General features: G+C 49.6%; 1 protein-coding gene across 2 annotated transcripts in view; it reads right to left on the reverse strand.

The window, feature by feature from the left end:
* Positions 1-219: 219 nt before the first annotated feature.
* Positions 220-18,186, reverse strand: part of EFNA3 (ephrin A3) — a 59,664-nt gene continuing 41,697 nt past the window's right edge. The window contains exons 2-5 of one of the 2 annotated variants that reach the window (XM_054977621.1): positions 9,181-9,470; positions 5,478-5,543; positions 1,799-1,876; positions 220-1,462 (exon numbers count right to left, since the gene is read on the reverse strand). In XM_054977621.1, coding sequence (XP_054833596.1) covers positions 1,341-1,462; positions 1,799-1,876; positions 5,478-5,543; positions 9,181-9,470 — 556 coding nt within the window. In that variant the 3' untranslated portion in view covers positions 220-1,340. The remainder of the gene's footprint in view (positions 1,463-1,798; positions 1,877-5,477; positions 5,544-9,180; positions 9,471-18,186) is intronic. The other variant, XM_054977703.1, reaches the window with a different exon arrangement.

Below are 18,186 nucleotides of genomic sequence, written 5' to 3' on the forward strand. Positions count from 1 at the left end.
CAGAGTTGGGAACAAACAAAATAAATACGTGAATTAAAATGGGGTCTTAAGGAAGAGAATAGATCTAAGAAACATTTTGGCTTAGCTCAACCTGCCAATTCCGATTAGCTTTCTGGAACACTGTCTCTGTGAAAAAAAGTTCAACCTGGTCCATTTGTTGGTCCCCCTTCCACCTCAGCTCCTGACTTGGAGCCACAAAATCCACAACTTCAGAAAAAATGATTTTTTTCTCCACCTTTTATTAATTTTTTTTAATAGACTAAGAGCAAGTATATGAAAATCGCCAGCCAAAGCTCTTGAGAACACAAAAAAACCCAAACAACCACCCCCCCCCAAAGGTCCTTTGCTTGTCCGTTGACGTGGTTTTTGCCCCAGAAAGAAAAGTGTCCGTGCGTCTTGCATAGGTCTGGTCTTCACAGAAGACAAGGGAGGAATCGCCCCCAAAAAAACAAACACCCTCAAAAAAAAGAAAAAGGAAAGGAATTTAAAAAGAGTCTGGCTTCCACAGGCGGGCCGGCGCCCGCCCCGTGCCCACCCACTACAAGAACAGTTTATGATAATCTATAGACACGGATAATAGAACCTCTCTGTACAGAACACATTGCGATATGTACAGGTACCCAGAGTTAGGGTACCACGCATCCCAAGTCAGCGGGCATACAGTGCCCCCCATCTCTGGGGTGAGCAGGATGTCCCTCTCCAAACAGGGCACAGCTCTCCCTCTCAAAAGCATTGCCAGAGTGTGACGTCCCCACGTTCTGGCCCGAGCCAGCTGAGGTCTTCAAGGCGCTTCGTTGCTCCAGATGTTCGTTGCCAGTTTGCGCCTAGGGCACCCAAAGAGACTGGCAGAAGGCCGACTGCTGGTATACAGGCTCGGTGGCCTGTGGTCCTTAGGTCACTGCTGGGCTCAGAGGCCCAGATGTCCAGATGACGAAGGCCACCTTTGGCAGGACACCAAACTGCTCCCTCTCCCTTGAAGTCCGCAAGTAGGTGGGGCTCTTTCCCAGTTGCAGTGGACAATGCCCAGGACCTCCTCTGAATCTCCCCCCCCACCCCTCCCCAGCAACGGGCAGATGGGACAGGCGAAAGAGAGAGGGCAGGATGCAGCAATATCATTCCCTTTGCTGGGGGAGGGAGAGGGGGGCACTGCCAGGAAAAGGTTCGCACTCCACCACCGTGGCACTCCCCGACTGCCACTCGTGCTGCCTACTTGCAGATATCCCGGGTTAAATATATCGTTTTTTTGTTTGTTTGTTCTTTCACAATGGCAAGGAAGTCACTGGGGAGGGAGCTGGGTCCACGCGGGTGTGCTCGGTGCCCTCCCTTGGCACCCTGCACAGCTAGGAGGCCAAGAGAGTCATGAGGAACAAGGCGGCAGCCACTGCCAAGGGTAAGTGTTCCCGTTTGGGGCTGGTCCCGCTGATACTCTTCTCCAGCTTGGGCATCTCGGGGTTAAAGTTATCTGCAAATGGGGGAGAAAAGGGGAGGGGGGAAAGGAAAGACGGTAAGTCCAGAGCAGAGCGAGGGGCACCCTCTCCTCCCCGCTAGCGCCTCCTGCTGGGGCACCTCCGGTGTGGTGGGTGGCAGGGCAGAGGATTTTTCGGGGAGAGGGGGGAACCCTGCTGCAGCTCCAAGGCTGAATTAAATTTGCTAGGGGCCTCCACCAATTCGGGAGAAGCTTTCCGCCTTATCCAGCAGGGGGCACTGCCAAAGCAGAAGGGGGTGCTGGGCGCCAGCTGGGGGCACAAGCTTCAGGAAGCTCCCTCTGCCAGAAGGGGGCGCTGTGAGTCTCACTCACCCAAATCCTCGATCTTCACCTCTGGCCCTATAGTGAACTGCGGGAGGGTCGGGGCCGCCTTCTCCCCAGAGTGCGACGCTGCAGGCAGGAGAGGGGGGAGAGGGTTATGCGCTGAAGGGGAAGGGGAGGGGACCATGCTCCAACCTCCCTCCCCACAGCCCCACCTCTTCTTCACTCAAGCTTTCAACTGATCCCCTGATATAGTTTGAACTTCCCCAGCCCATAAACTCGTACAACTAAACCAGACACTGTTCCCCTAAAAGGCATTAAGAGAGGGTCGAAAGTCCCACAAGACAGAGTGTCGGGTGGAAGGGGAAAATAAGCACAAACAAGAATTCCCACTAGATATACAAAGGGACGTGAACACGGTCAGCAAGCAGCAGACATACCCAGGTGATCCCTGACTGGTGCATTATGGGAGTGTGCCTCAAGAACAGCTATGCGCACATTGAAGTGCACATGACAGGACAGTGCATGACAGCACTTGTCAGCTTTGTAGCTTGGAGATGCACCTATGACTGCAAAAGTGAGCCCAAATAAGGCCACAAAAGTGACTAGTCCACCATATTGATTACACCATCCTAACTTTCCAGTCTCCAAATCTTATTCCGAAGATGGACCTAGAATGAGGATCAAAAATCCAAACCGTGAGGCCATGTGCAGACAAGGGGGATCTTTCCAGCAAACTCAGGAGAAACCCTAGGCTTGAAAGAAAACCTGGATTTTTAAAAAACCCTCTGAATCAGAAAAGCTTCCTCCTCCCTCCCCAACAGAGATCACAGGTGGCATAAACTCTTGGGGAGAGAAAACAGAGAGGGGCAGGAAGAAAGGGCAAGGGTGCAGGGAGGGGGCTGAAGTGGCAGAAGCCAGGGTGAGGCAGTGGCAGCAGCTGGAGCCATCTACCCCTAATCAGCTGGGAGTCAGAGGCAAGGAAGGGCTGAAGCAGAACCTTCTCCATGCTTTCTGCTTCAAGCATCTTAATAATAATAAATAATAATAACAGTGCTTATATACCACTCTTCTTGACCAATTAGTGTTCCACTCTGGTAAACAAAGTCAGTGTTATTATTCCACAATACAGCTGGGGCTGAGGGGAGTGGCTGACCCAAAGGCACCTGCTGAGCTCACGGCAGTAGTGGGAGTCGAACCAGCAGACTGCTGATTCGCAGCCGAACCACTTAACCACTGTGCTACAGCAGCTCTTTTACCAGCATCTGAATGCTGATGGGGGTGGTGGAAGGGAAAGCTTGTCCCATCCACCGCCAATCAACACATGGGCAGCAGCAGTCAGTAACGCATCAAAGCGTGGACAGGTTTTATGCTTGATCCGTCTGATGTTCAGCTGATTGGCCTGCAGGAGGATTAGGGGTGGGGGGAGAGGTGCCGGGCAGTGAATGAGAGAAGGGTGTAAATTGGAGGTCCTAGGAAAGGGAGAGAAAATGGAATGTGGGGCAAGAAGGGAGAAATTGGGGGAAGCTGGGCCTTCCCTCCCCCATGAGTCGCCCCTGCTCAAGTTATTTCAAACAGCTACCCATTTGTGAACGTTTCCTTGCTAATCCTGGTATGAATTCTCAAAGGGGAAGAGGCGCCTGGCTATTTATGTCTGGTTTCCATGTTCTCGTCTTTCAGGGCAATGTCACCCCAAGGTGGCGGTGGGAGAAGTCGTGTGGCACTCCGGTGGGGTTACTCGTGCTCAACATGCCCCGTGCGAAAAAGGAGAAAACTGAAATTTCGCCATGCGAACACCGGTTATCATCTCCCGTCTGGTGGTGCCTCTACTGCCCCACATGGGGGCGCATTAAGAATGAGTAACTGGAAATACTGAGACGGATTCAGCACCTTGTGGCCACATTTCCCCATCAGCAACCGATGATGTAAATTCACCTTTGGTTATGCGTGCAGGATGCGGGCGCACTCATTATGGGCAGAGCGGGAGGTCAGAGGACCACATAACGCTGTGCGCTTTCTTTAGATTGTAACAATCTGACCCGATGGCAGCTTTTTGATTTTTCAAAAAACAAGTTTCTAGTCCTCTATGCAGAACGGATTCAAAAAATGTATCAGAGATATCTGGGGAAACTACAATTTTTGTGTTCTGTATTTCAATAATCCTTGTAGCACACAGTTATACGTTTGTCTTGCTTGTCCTTTTTTTCTCCCCTTCTTTTTTGTACCCTCTTTTTGTTTTAATAAAAAAATTTTTTTAAAAAAGAGAGATCTGGGGAAACTGGGGGGACGCAGTGATATTTCCTAGAGGCTAGAGAGATGGGGTTCACTGTTATAATGCAGCTTTGTGGGCAGCCCCCATCCCTCCAACTATAGTCAGGTTTTCTCAGACAGAAGAATTAAATGGTAGAACATACTAAATCAGTACAGGTGGGTTGGCAATCACATTTGGGAATATCCCGTCTTAAAATAGCCTTGAAGGTAGAAAATCAGCGGAGCAGAAAAGAAGGGATTAAAACCTTTTTTTTTTTTAATTATGCGAAGGAACATTTGAAGCTGGACTCCCCCACCTGTAATCTGAAATGGTGCAATCCATTCTTCCCCTTTGGGCCTCTGCCACTCATTCCCCTGCAAGTGGGAATCAGGCATAATATACCATCCTTCTGATCTCTTCCCATATATCCCAATCTAAATGCAACATATAGTCGATATATGGAACTCCCTGCCACAAGATACAGTGCTACCTGTAAAGCTGAGGAGAGTGGAAAGGTGTTTTTTTTTTTTTAAAGAGAGAGATGTAGATCAGCTCATGGAGGAGGACTGACCTATCGAAGGCCTTTAGCCCTGACATCTAAATGGAACCTCCATTTTCAAAGGCAGTATACCTCTTAAGTACAAGATGCTGGCCAGCAGCAAGGGAATTGTATATATTTTTTTGCCAATGTCTGGTTGGCTGCTGCCGGAAGCAGATGCTGGATTATATGGGGAGGACTGGTCTATCTAAGGCCTTTAGCCTTGACATCTAAATGGAACCTCCACATTCAAAGGCAGTATACCTCTAAGTACAAGATGCTGGCCAACAGCAAGGGAATTGTATATATCCTTTCTGCCAATGGCTGCTGCTGGAAACAGGATATTGGATTAGATGGTTCCTTGTCTTGATCCCTTACGGCACTCTTACATTCTCTGCTGTCTTATAGAGCTGTATTTACACTCTAATGCTTTATTTATTTAGAACATTTCTGCGCTGCCTCTTGAGAGGCCTGCCCAACTGTTCACAAGGATATTATTTGATATTACGTTTCCAAAATTAAATCAGCGGTGCTGTTAGCCCCTTTGATTTGGTAGGACACACATCTCTAAATGATCAAAATAAATCCTCATGAGGACTAGAAACTTGCTAGAAAGCAATCTATGAAAATGGCAATTCTCAGCATGTTGGATTTGTTGCGCACTGCCAGGCTGCAATGCAGAAGCATGAAACGCACTGTGCGCCCTTGCCACAGAACAAGAGAAACAGGACAGTGGAGCCGTTACGCTTAGAAATGTTGCAAGTGTGTGCATCTCTGAGCTCTTTCCATTCAGAGCCACACATTATAAACAAACAAACAAATAAAGTGGAAACATGCAATGTATTCAAGCAACGCACAGAGAACTCTTGAGGCGAGGCAAGGATATGTTTTAAGGGCCGGCACATGCCGCTGAGGATAGGGGAGAGGAGGAAGACACTTACTAGAAGCACAGCACACAAAGACTCTCATTCGAAGGCAGGCCCGGCGGTGGTTGTGCGTCGGAGTCGCTGAAAAGGGAACAGAGGGAAAGTTTGTGGACTAGAAACGAGGGCATTGCAATTTCAGGTCAATTCACTGACGATGAAAAAAATCTTTTAGGCAATTTGCAAGATGCCTCCCAGTGAACTGGGGCAGCAGATTCCTGCAGGATAGTTGTGGAAAGAGGCTCTCTCTTGCTCTGACACAGGAGGGAATGCACAGAAGAGAATGCCTCTTCTTGCTCTGACACAGAAGAGAATGCCTCTTCTTGCTTTGGCACAGAAGAGAATGCCTCTTCTTGCTCTGACACAGAAGAGAATGCCTCTTCTTGCTTTGGCACAGAAGAGAATGCATCTTCTTGCTCTGACACAGAAGAGAATGCCTCTTCTGTGACAGTTAATGCCGACAATTATCAGGCAGGGGCCCAACAAGAGGCATTCCGCCTTCTCTCTCCCATGGGAAGGGAAGGCACACCTTTTCTAAGATGGTGCCTGCCGAGACCCACAAATGCATCACCGAAAGACAAAGCACCCTATTCTGTTTGCAGCTATTGTTTATGCAGATGTAATCGTTTTTAATTAAATCCATTAGAACTCATACGGGCAATTGAATAAGAGTTCCTGAATCAAGCGGCAACCCTTGCAGAATGACGAACACCCCTCGAAGGAAACAACGGGGACGTTCTTGCATGCAAGCAAGGGCCCTATTCCTACCGCGGGGCCGCTATCTCAGCCCCTCCCGACCACCCCTACAAAAAAACTCGTGAGTTCCTGCCCAGACTCATTTCCTCTGCAACAGCCTAACCTGCTCTGCTTTCTGATGCAGGACGTCTTAGCAAATTGATCATTACCGTTTCTTTTCTCTTCTCTAAAGAAAAGAACTTAATCTTTAGTAAAACGTTTAATCTCCCAGTCGGATCTGATTGTATTCATTACAGAACAGCTGCAAACCAAACGCATTTAATAGGCGATTATGCAAAGAGAGCACGGAACGGGGAGTCGGGTTCATTCTTTTTATTGGGGGGGGGAGGTTGAAATGCATTTTAAAACGCAAAGCTTTTACTCCCCCCCAAAAAAAACGTTTGCAGCATTTCAGTCCCTAAAGGGCAGATAGATGAAGCTGAGCCTTGAACTGATATTTTGCCAGAGGCGCCCCCTGGTGGACCGTAGAACATGCGCCTGCTTAGCTCAGCAACTCAACATCACTGGCATAAAGAGGTGGAGAGAGAATAAGAAGGCTGTGGGGGGAAGAATTCAAGGGGCAGTGTGATGTAATGGTTAAAGTATTGAACCTGGGTTTAAAGCCCACTCAGCCATTTGGTAATCTTGGTCGCTTTCTTTTAGCCTACAACCTCTGACAGGATGGCAAGGAGCTGTTCCGGTTGGCAGCAGAGGGTAGGACCCGAAGCAACGGGCTTAAATTACATGCACAAAGGTACCGGCTGGACATTAGGAAGAACTTTTTCACGGTCAGAGTAGTTCAAAGGTGGAATCAGCTGCCTCGGGAGGTGGTGAGCTCCCCTTCACTGGCAGTTTTCAAGAAGAGGCTGGACGAATATTTGTCAGGGATGCTTTAGGCTGATCCTGCACTGGGCAGGGGGCTGGACTAGATGGTCTCTATGGCCCCTTCCAACTCTATGATTCTATGTTGTAGGAGTAAAACGGAGAAGAGACCACGTATACCATGGTGAGCTCCTTGGAAGAGCAAAAGGAGGAAAAAGTGATAGTTAAATCCCCCTCCCCAAAAAAGAAGGGGTGGGAATCTGCACCCTTGGCCCTCAAGACCCCCCTGTAGCATTGAAGAGGCCTACCTCATTAACCGCTGAAGTTTAACCCCAAACCCCACTAACCTGTTTAGTATTTTTGCTATCCACCTGTCCTTGTATCTTGGAGACTAGCATTACTGCAGAAGCCAAATGACAATAGCTGGTGAATGATAATTGTGGGTGTGATTGAACAGGGTGGGGTAGTGGGTGCGGAGAAATCAGCATGGGTAATGAGCCAAGAAGCCTTTGTCTCCATTCAGTAGCACCTATAAGGCTAACAAAATGTGTAGTAGCAAATTCAGGTTAACAAATACCTGAAGAAGTGAGCTGTGGCTCACAAAAGCTCATACCCGATACCAAATTGTGTTAATCTTACAGGTGCTACTGGACTCTTGATCTTTCCCACTGCTACAGACAAACTAACACGGCTGCCCATCTTGATTTTCTCTAGAGAAACTGTACTCTATAGTCTGGAGATCAGACATATTTACAAGAGAACTCCAGCCCACCTCCTGGAGGTTGGCAACTATCCAGAACAAGATTGGGGTAGATATGTCAAAGGTCACACAATTACAATTTACAATTATGCTGAAGGGGAAATGTTCACATTTGGGGATTTTCATTTTCTTGCAGACAATGGGAGATCAAGGGTCACCCAGTAACCTTACAATTCTCGCAACTCAGCCTTATGGTTCTCATAACTCAATCGGGGAAGGTTACAAGGCTCATTCAATGACTTTGAACCCATGACGTTGCCTTAGAAGGAGGCAAGCCGCTCAGCCTGGAATTCTCTGAGTGACAGAGGCTCTCAGATCATAGAATCACAGGGTTGGAAGGTACCTCCAGGGTCATCTGGTCCAACCCCCTGCACAATGCAGGAAATTCACAACTATCTCTCCCACACACACACCCAGAGACTCCTGCTCCATGTCCAGAAGATGGCAAAACACCGTTTGGATTACTTCTGCTACCAAGTCTCAAGATGCCAGGACTGGAATCTAACAGTCGAAACACACGAGATGAAATACCTAGATTCAACTCGTGTTCTCTTACCTAAAGGTTTGTCGGGAAGTGTAGGCGTCCTTGCAGCTTAAAGTTTAGCATTTACAGAGCAGCAGGGAGAAGTGCAGGTGTCCTTGCAGCTTAAAGTTTAGCATTTACAGAGCAGCAGAGAGGGATATGCGGGGGTCCTTGCAGCTTAAAGTTTCCCGGTGCAGCCAGGCGTCGCTCTGCAGGGCTAGGCCGGGTGAGGGGAAGGGAAAATGCCGTGATGCACCTTGAGAGTGGGAGGAAAGGCACCCCACGCTTGCACTTCCCTCCTCGCTGCTCTGTAAATGCTAAACTTTAAGCTGCAAGGACGCCTGCACTGTAAGTGCTAAACTTTAAGCTGCAAGGACGCCTGCACTGTAAATGCTAAACTTTAAGCTGCAAGGACGCCTACACTTCCCGGCAAACCTTTAGGTCAGAGAGAACACAAGTTGAATCTAGGTATTTTGTCTCGTGTGTTTTGAGTCTAAGACCTGCAAGAAATCCAGGTCTCTACTACCCAAGGTAGTAGATCTCTACTACCCAAGGCCACGGGAGTTCTGATCTCCTGATCTCAGAGAATTTTGAGTGTGGATTTACAGGTAACTCTGAGCCACTTCACACAGAATTAGTGTACAGTCAGATGTACACACATAGACCCTTCTACATTTGGCTTTCTCACTAGAAATACACAGGAAGTGTACATTCACAGCGAACTCATGGCTCTTCTGTCCATGCGCACCCCTCCCCAAATAACTACACCATCACAAAATTTTTACACAGTTGTGCATAACACGTAGGAATGGTGAAAAATGATTTTCCGTGGCCTAGGGATTCTCTAGGGAGGGTGAGTGGGGCACCCAAGGGTCACTCACAGATGTAGTAGTACTCGTGGCCAGCGTGGAACTCATAGCCCAGCGAGAATGCACTGTAGCGTTGAAACTTCTCTGAGAACTTGATGGGGCTGTGTGGCGCATGCGGGCGGTTGCACTCCCAGCGCTTGAACCCTTGGCTGATGTTGCACGTCCGGTAGCCCTCGTGGTTCACCATGTAGAGGATGTACTGCTCCATGCGCCCCTCAGGCACCGAGGAGTTGTAGTGCGGGCAGTAGATGTCCAGGTAGTCGTTGACGTTCACCTGGACCGTGTAGCCCTCCCGCCGCAAGCTGGAAGGAGAACAAAGAAGGGAAGTCAGAATGGAACCCCCCCAAAACGCTCCGGCAGGATTTATCTCAGCCACTGACTGATGACAAAACGTCCACCCGCCCAGCTTGCGCCAAGGCCCGTTTCTGAACACACGGAGTAGTGGTTAACCAGAAGTCCCTTTGGTATTGAGTAGCCAAAGGCAAATTCCGCATGCATCTGGAATTAAGAAAAAAGGGTGGCACACCAGAATATAGGGTCGCCTGAAGTGGTTTTGTCCCCGGCATCTGCCACTTTAAACACGGAGAATGATTATCTTCTAAATTTATTCCGGACTACACGCCACCCCCAGCCACTAAGCGAAGGGATGAATTCCAGCTCTACAACTCTGCCCTTTCCAATCTCCCACCACAAAAAGCTCTCCCATTACAAACTGGTTGCATCCATGCCAGTAGCAAAGGTTTGGGAATACTGGCATTAAACCAGTATAGCCAGATTATAGTCACTTTGGGCTGTATGACCCACGGCCACTAGAGGCAACAGAACACAACAGATTCACAGGGTTAGATCTTTCTCTATCCTTTGCACCCCCTTTGTTTTGGGGAGATGTATGTGAATGTGTGTGCGAAGGGGGGGATTTCTGATTCTTTAAGAGCTTTAGTTGGGTCTGAAAATTGGGAAAAACAAGGCTGGCTCGGTGACGTTTTCCACTGCACTGCTGTGACCAGCCCAGAGTAGAAATGTGGAGTCTTCCTCAGAGATCTCCCAGTCTAGGGGTAGCCCAAGATGGGGCTTAAAAGGAACACCGAGGATGGTTAAGAGAAATTCTCTTAATTCCTCAATACTCCATTTCTCCCTGAAATCCGACAATCTGTTTCTTTCCCTCTTTTTTAGGAATTTGGAGTCAGTCCCTAATCCATTCCATTTGGGTCAGAGAAATGCTAAGAGAGGAAGGACGGGACGCAAGGTTTGGCGAGATTTCAGAATTTCACTCTGCAGAGGCTCAGAGGCAGGCGGCATCTTCCCAAACTTGCTAGAACATCCTCTGTGGCGTGTAACATCAAATATCGGCAAGGGCTGAAGTTTACGAAAGGGCGCACTGGTTTCGCTTCAAAGAGAAATCCCTCTTTTTAAAAAGGGGGAAAGAGAACAAGTGGAACCAATGGCTGTCGCGAAACAAAGTGGATTTCTGAAAAAGAAATTCTACTTCCCGGAACAACACTAGAGCACCCAACCTACTTTGCTAATCCGCACATCCTGGGTCTCTTCGGCAAACTTCCCTGAAGCAGCCTATTCATTTCAACGGGGTTCACACAGCAGACAACCTTCTGTAGGCTTGAACCTTCTGTTCATGGTACCCCAGTGAGGACTACATCTCTGCTGAATGTAGCAAGTTGTGTTATTCAGCACAGAGATCAGCTCCCTCTTTTTAAAAAAGTGTCTAGACCTCAAGGTTGCACTGATAGGCTGCAAAGCAGGTGACCCTCCGAACTCTCAAAAGCAAAAACGGGCAGCTGACATGCAGGTCTGTCCTGGACTGGCCACAATGAAACCTCTTCTCAAAACATCCAAATAAGCACCTGTTATGATTATGAATGGAGAGGGGGCGTCAGCAGTGTTTTATGGACATGTTTTGAAGAGGCCATAGGGTTGCCAACTCTAGGTGAGGAAATTCCTGGAGAATTGAGGGGAGGAGCCAGAGGAGGACAGGGTTTGGAGAGGGGAAGGAGCTCAGCTGGGTAGAATGCCATAGAGTCCGCCATCCAAAGCAGTCATTTTCTCCAGGGGGCTGGGCCGGATCCAGGGTTGCCGGTGCCCAGGGCAACCCTAGTCTGACCATCGCGTGCGCACAGCGCACGTGTGTTCCCGGTGCTGCGTGATGATGTCACTTCTGTGACATCATTGCGCAAGGTGAAGCATGCTGCCCGTGCAGTGCGCCGGCAGAGGCAACATGCGGGGCTGGGAAGCCACCCGCGCCATTCGCCTCCCCGCAGGACAGGGGGCAAGCCGGCCGCCCCCTGTCCTGAGGGGCAGGCGAATGACGTGGGTGTCCTCGCAGCCCCCTGCGCTGCCTTTTGCCTGCCCCGCAGGACAGGGGGCGCACGGCAAGCCAGCCACCCCGTCCTGCGGGGTAAGCGAAAGGCAGCGTGGGGGGCTGGGAGGCTGCCCGCGCTGCCGCCTGCGTGCTCCCGGGAGCTGGCAGCTACTCCCACCGCCCCCTCTCTGGCGGCACCGGGGGCAGACTACCCCACCTCCCCCCCTCGATCCGGCCCTGCCAAGGGGACTGATCTTTGTAGCCTGGAGATTAGTTGTAATTCCAGGAGATCTCCATCTGGAGGTTGGCAACCATACCCCCAAATCTCCAGGAATTTCCAAACCCGTAGCTGGCAACCTTACTAAAAGAGGCATTCCTTTGCTCTCGCTGTGGACGGCATGTCTTTTAAAAGACGGCTCCTACTATGTCAAAGACAATACGTCCCCCCCTCCTCCTTCTAAATGTTCCAGGTCCAGCAGCACCTTTAAAAACACACACGCATACACACGCACATGCACACACAAACTATATATATATATATATATAGCACAGAAAGAAAATACACATTTAGAACTGATCTCTGTCGTCAGAGACCAGCTGTAATTCTAGATCTCCAGGCCGCACCTGAAGGACAGCAACTCGATGTGACGTTCTACCACCTGGGCTGAACCGCACACCCAGCGGCGGCATTAAAAGGGGGCAGCGCAAGGCCAGGAAGCAGTTTGTTGTTCTTTGCAAGGTGTTCTATTTTTCTGCAGCAAATTACACAGGTTCCCAGGAGTTGGAAGAGATGGGAGCTCAGGGCCCCCGGGGAGATTCACCTCTCACCTCGCCACCAGACACGGCTGACTCCATCCCAGAGCCAAGCATTCAGTGCTCCAAGCGCGCAGCTCTCCCAGACAGACACACACACACACTGTCCTCCCCCGGCAAGCCAGCCCCTTCGCCTCCCCGCAGGTCGCCCACAACACAAGCGAGTCTAACGCCATCGGGCGTCTGGGCTGGCGCTGATTGACAGCTCCCGAGATCGGTGTGGACAGGAACAGTCATCTTCGGAGCAGCCGCGACTGCCGCGACTTGCTGATGCTGGGCTCGGAAGACTCGGCCAGCCAGACTTCCCAGCTCCCTCCCCTCCCTACCACCCCGCTAGCCCTGTTTGCAGCTGAGACGGGGCTGGCTGTTCTTTCTGCACCGGGGTGCAACGAACAAGCCGCAGAGGTCAGTAGGCCGAGATGACTCGAGGCTTAAGAAAGCAAGCAAGAAGGGGCAACTGTGTGCAAGGTGATCTGAAATCCAACCGCAAGAACAGCTCGGTTATGCCAACTGGAAACGTTATGCAAATGAAGCACATTTGCATACATTTTCCCACCTCCGCCATTTACAGGTAAGGAGACCTGCAGCGCGGCTCATCGGAGATTTCAGCAGCTTTTGGCTGTGTCGTTTCCAAGCCCATCATCGTAAGCATGAGGGACAGGAAAGTACTTATTTATTTACTTAATTCATACCTTGCCTTTCTGCGAAGCAGCTGACACTGTTCCACTTGGTCGTCACAACACCCCTGTGAGGTAGGTTGAGAGTGTGCAAATGGCGTATGGTCATGGAGCAAGCTTTCATGGCAGACTGAGGACTTGAACTCGGGTCTCCCAGATCCTCAGACTGCTCTCAGCATACGTGGGGACACACAGACCAGCATTTCTTCAACTCTGTGTTGGATTTTTGCTAATGTTATATCTTTGTAAGCTTACATTTATTTACCTCATAGGTCATAGCCCCTCTCTATACTGCGCCTTGGTCAGGCCGCACCTGGAGTACTGTGTGCAGTTCTGGAGGCCTCACTTCAAAAAGGATGTGGACAAAATCGAGAGGGTGCAGAGGAGAGCGACGAGGATGATCAGGGGTCTGGAGACTGAGCCCTACAAGGAAAGGCTGAGGGCCTTGGGAATGTTTAGTTTGGAGAAGAGGAGATTGAGGGGGGACGTGATTGCTCGCCTTAAGCATTTGAAAGGCTGTCATTTGGAGGAGGGCAGGGAGCTGTTCCAGTTGGCAGCAGAGGGTAGGACCCGAAGCAACGGGCTTAAATTACATACACAAAGGTACCGGATGGATATTAGGAAGAACTTTTTCACGGTCAGAGTAGTTCAAAAGTGGAATCAGCTGCCTCGGGAGGTGGTGAGCTCCCCCTCACTGGCAGTTTTCAAGAAGAGGCTGGATGAATACTTGTCACAGATGCTTTAGGCTGATCCTGCACTAGGCAGGGGGTTGGACTAGATGGTCTGTATGGCCCCTTCCAACTCTATGATTCTACCTCATGGCATGGTTTATAGAATTGACTATGTACTAATCTCGCACTGTGTAATCCACCTTGAGTCTCAGTGAGAAAGGTGGACTATAAATAAATAATCTCTTTGTCCAGAAGTACGGAATCTCCTCCCGTTCTATACGTGAATAAGGACTACTGGAGACCAGAAGGGGGCACTAGATCCTTGCAGGGGTCTACTTAGGACTACTGGGACATCAGACCAACTGGGATCTAAAGCCAGGTGGGGAGAACTGATCCTTCTTTCTCAAGCACGCCAAGGAACACTTTTAACTCTTGAGGTTTGAAGGCGATCCCGAGACTGAAACAGCAACAGGTTTTCAGCCAAGAGATTTTCATGGCATTTGCGGCTCAACAACGGAGGGAAAGAGGCGGGGAAGGACTTTTCAAATGATCTTCGGAGGAGAAGGAAGGCCTCATAAGCTGCTCCCCGTTCTTGGGTACCCCCCGGAAACCCCCGCCAGGACAAGGGGCAACAGCCACAGTCATCTCGGGGACAGAAAGCCGGGCTATCAGCAAGATTTCCCACAGTGGAGGGCACAGATCAACCCGCATCGAGGCTCGAGCCTGGAACATACGATGAAAGAGAGGCAGCAGAGCCTTCGAACATGTGCAGAGTGCCTCCGCCCTCTCCACTGGGTAACCACTAGTGATCTCCTCCTGTAGGTCAAGCTAGATCTGACTGCAGGAGGCAACTCCGGTATAGTCAAAGATGGGACTTCTTTGAGCCAGTGTGGTGCAGTGGTTAGAGCGTGGGGACGAAGATCTAGGAGACCCGGGTTTGAATCCCTCTTTGCCATGGAAGGTTGCTGGGTGGGCCAGTTGTACCCTTTCAGCCTAACCTACCTCACAAGGTTGTTGTAATGATTAAATGCAGGAGAAGAGAATGATGTAAATAGTTTTGGGTCCCTATCGGGGAGGTTGTCTCAGATGGTGGTGCTGTGAGATTTCGACACCGCCCCTTGGCTGTTGAACACCCGTGAGGTTTCGCAAGGTACACTCTTATCCCCAGTGCTGTTTAATAGCTACATGAAGCCACTGGGAGAAGACATCAGGAGATTCGGGCTGAGGCAGCATCAACACGAAAATGAAACCCAGCTCTGTTTTCTTTTCTACCTAATTCCAAGGAGGAAGTTGATGTTTTGAGCCGGAGCTTGGAGCCAGCAACGGGCTGGATGAAGGTGAACAAGCTGAAACTCAAGCCTGACGAGATCGGTTTTCTGGCTCAGTAGAAAGGCACACCAGGAACCCGAGATCTCTTCTGTACCGAACGGGGTAATGCTTCCCTTGAAATGGCAGGTTCCCAGCTTGGGGGGCGCTGCTCCACACAGCAGTCACCTTAGAAAATCAAGTGCCTGTGGTGGTTCGAGATGCTTTTGCCCAGCTTCAGTTGGCGCGTCAGCTGCACCCATTCTTGGCTCAGTCAGATCTAGCCACAGTGATGCATGTCTTGGGCACGTCTAGACTTGACTACTGCAATGCACTCTACTTGGAGCTGCCCTAGAAGAGTGTTCGGAAGCTGCTGTTGGTTGCAGAAGGCTGTGGCTAGACAGCCAGTTGGGGTTAGCTATCGGGAGCCCGTGACTCTGATATTGCAGCAATCGCACTGGCTACCAATCTGCTCCCAAGCACATTTAGGGCGTTGGTTTTGGCCTTTAAGGGACTACATGGTATGGGATCGTGGTATCTGAAGGATCACCATCAGGAAGGAGAGGCCTTCCTGACTGTGTCATGAGATAAAGAAGCTCACATGGCGGATAAATGAGCGAGGGCCTTTTTGGTGGCAGCCCCACGATTATGGAACAGCATCCGCAGAGAGGTGTGCCTGAACCGCCTCACTGCCGATCTTCAAAATGCAGCTGAAGACGCTTTTATTTAGGGCTGTTTTAAATGAACTTTGTTTCATTGTTTACTGGCTGTCTTAAACTGAGATTTTAATCTTTGTTTTTATTCATTTGATGATTGTTATTTTATTTATCTTGTAATCCGTCTTGAGTTCCTGCAAGGCAGAAAGGCAGCAAATAAATGTTTTAAAGAAATAATAAAAGGCAGGGTGTATACTAAACAAATTAAGCAAATAAAATAAAGGTGTATAAATAAAACTGATCTGATAACTTTAAAACTTCCTGTTTCTGAGACGGAAGACTCGCCCTCCAGCCAGGTTTGAGTCCCAGTTGATACATTAAGTCCCGGTTGTTGGTTGTAACCACCGAACTTTCCCCCCAGAGCTGAGATATCCAAGCTGGGAGCTGTAACCAAATTCCAAGACATTGTGCCAGACAAAATAGGCATCTTCACTCCCTTATACCGAGTCAGTTCATTGGTCCGTGGAGGTTAGTATTGTCTGTTCTGATTGGCAGTCTCTCTCCAGGGTTTCAGGCAGAGCTCTTTCACATAGACTGCAACCCAGTCCTTTAAAATTGAAATGCCGGGGAATGAACCCGGGACCTTCTGTGTGCCGAGCAGATGCTCTGCCGCTGAGCCACGGCTGCATCCCATGTCAGGCAAGCAAAAATTTGCCTTTGGGTGAACGCCAGGATGCTCACGCAGGGATCTGGGTGATGCCAACTCATTCCTCCAGGGACTGCTGCCAACCAACCTCCCCGCCCCCCAAGTACCCACCGCTGCTTCCAGAGGCGCTAATTGCATCCCACTGGGCAATTAAGACAGCCTTGCTAACGAGCAATGGGTGACTCTCTTAGGAGGTGGCAAGGCGCATGCCGCAGTCACGGGGGTCAGGAAGGGAGGGGGCGGGGGGGGCAGAGCAGAAAAAGAGACTTTCTCCCATTGTCCTGTTTTTAAAGGCAAAACCAGGGCCGCTGTTAAAAGTCCAATTAAACTGGACATAAATACGCGCCACACAATATAAACTCCAGAAAGGCAACAGAAAACCGGTCTGGATTTCCTTCCACAATAAGTCCCATCTCATAAACTAGACCAGGCGGAGAGAACTGCAGCTGAGTTGCCTGATATTTTGGGGAGGGTTTTTTTAAAAAAAAACATCTCCCCAATTTGGACTGGAACCACGGGAAGAAGCAGGTTTAAGAAGCGGTTGCCCCATTGAAATCGACTCTCCGGAGAGGTTATTAGCTCCGCTGGGGAGAAAAAAGAAGGTATCATACTAGAGTACTTATTCTTTTCCCCTAATAATCGCTCAGGGGAGCTGGTTTCTATCAGAAAAAAAATGGAGTGGGGAGGGGGACAAGTTAAACTTCCTTCCCTGAAGCCCTGATCCAAACAGAGCTTCCCCTAAGACGCTCTCTAATCTTAATACATTGAAGGATCTGGTTGTGGCTCTCCATTGCCTCCTGTAGTTATGCACACTCTGTGAGAATAAACTTGTTCTATCTCTTCACCTTTAGAGGGAAATGGGGGGGGGACTTCGCTGATGGAATGTTCCTCCATCCCAAATTCTCTGCACACAGAAAACTAGCCTCTGCAGAGACCTAGTTTTCTCCCTGATGTGCCAAATTTCTAGGAGCAAGGAAATCTCTCTTTTGTACAGAGAAGCATTCAATCACACAAGGCCATGCCTACAGCCTCAAGGGGTACAGATTTCAGTGAGAACTAAGCCTTCCGTTTTCTTGAGAGAAGACAGGTGTCAAACTACTAGATATGGGGGACGGTTTGATCTCCTACCTTCCCTCCCCTTCTTGAAGACACATCAGAGGTGATTAGGGAGCCTGAAAGACCTCCATTTTCAGAGGCAGTCTACCTCAGAATGCCAGTTGCTGAGGGCATGCAACCTGGGAGGGGCAGAGGAGAGCCAGTTTAGTATAGTCGTTAAGAGCAGCAGGACTCTAATCTGGAGAGGCAGGTTTGATTCCTCACTCCTTCACCTGAAGGCAGCTGGGTGACCTTGGGTCAGTCACAGCTCTCTCAGAGCTCTCTCAGTCCCACCCACCTCACAGGGTGATTGTAATGAGGATAATAATAACACACTTTGTAAACCACTGTGAGTGGACATTAAGTTGTCCTGAAGGGCGGTATATAAATCAAATGTTGTTGTCGTTGTTATTTCCTGACCTGTCTGGCTGACCCCTGTTAGAAATAGGATACTGGGCCACAGATCTGACCCAACGGGGGCGATCCCACCCGCATGTTTTCCACATTGGCCAGAAATGCAAAATTTTCAAGAGTCAGATGACACGTTTAGACCAAAAGATTTGCGCAAAGCTGTTTCTGAGTCTTCCAATTTCTGAGCTATCAGACCCCAGCTGGTTTCGTCCTCACAAACTGCTTCCACCAGCCCAATTTTGACTGTGCAGTGGGGAAGTGGTTTGGAGACTGGGGCTGGGCATATTTGGAGCAATCGCAGTTAGATGCGCAACAGGGAGCGAGGCCACCCCCTCCCTCTCCACCACCCTTGGCAACTAATCCTGTTACC

This window comes from Eublepharis macularius, chromosome 1 (genome assembly GCF_028583425.1).
Source record: "Eublepharis macularius isolate TG4126 chromosome 1, MPM_Emac_v1.0, whole genome shotgun sequence".
Classification (NCBI taxonomy): Eukaryota; Metazoa; Chordata; class Lepidosauria; order Squamata; family Eublepharidae; genus Eublepharis; species Eublepharis macularius.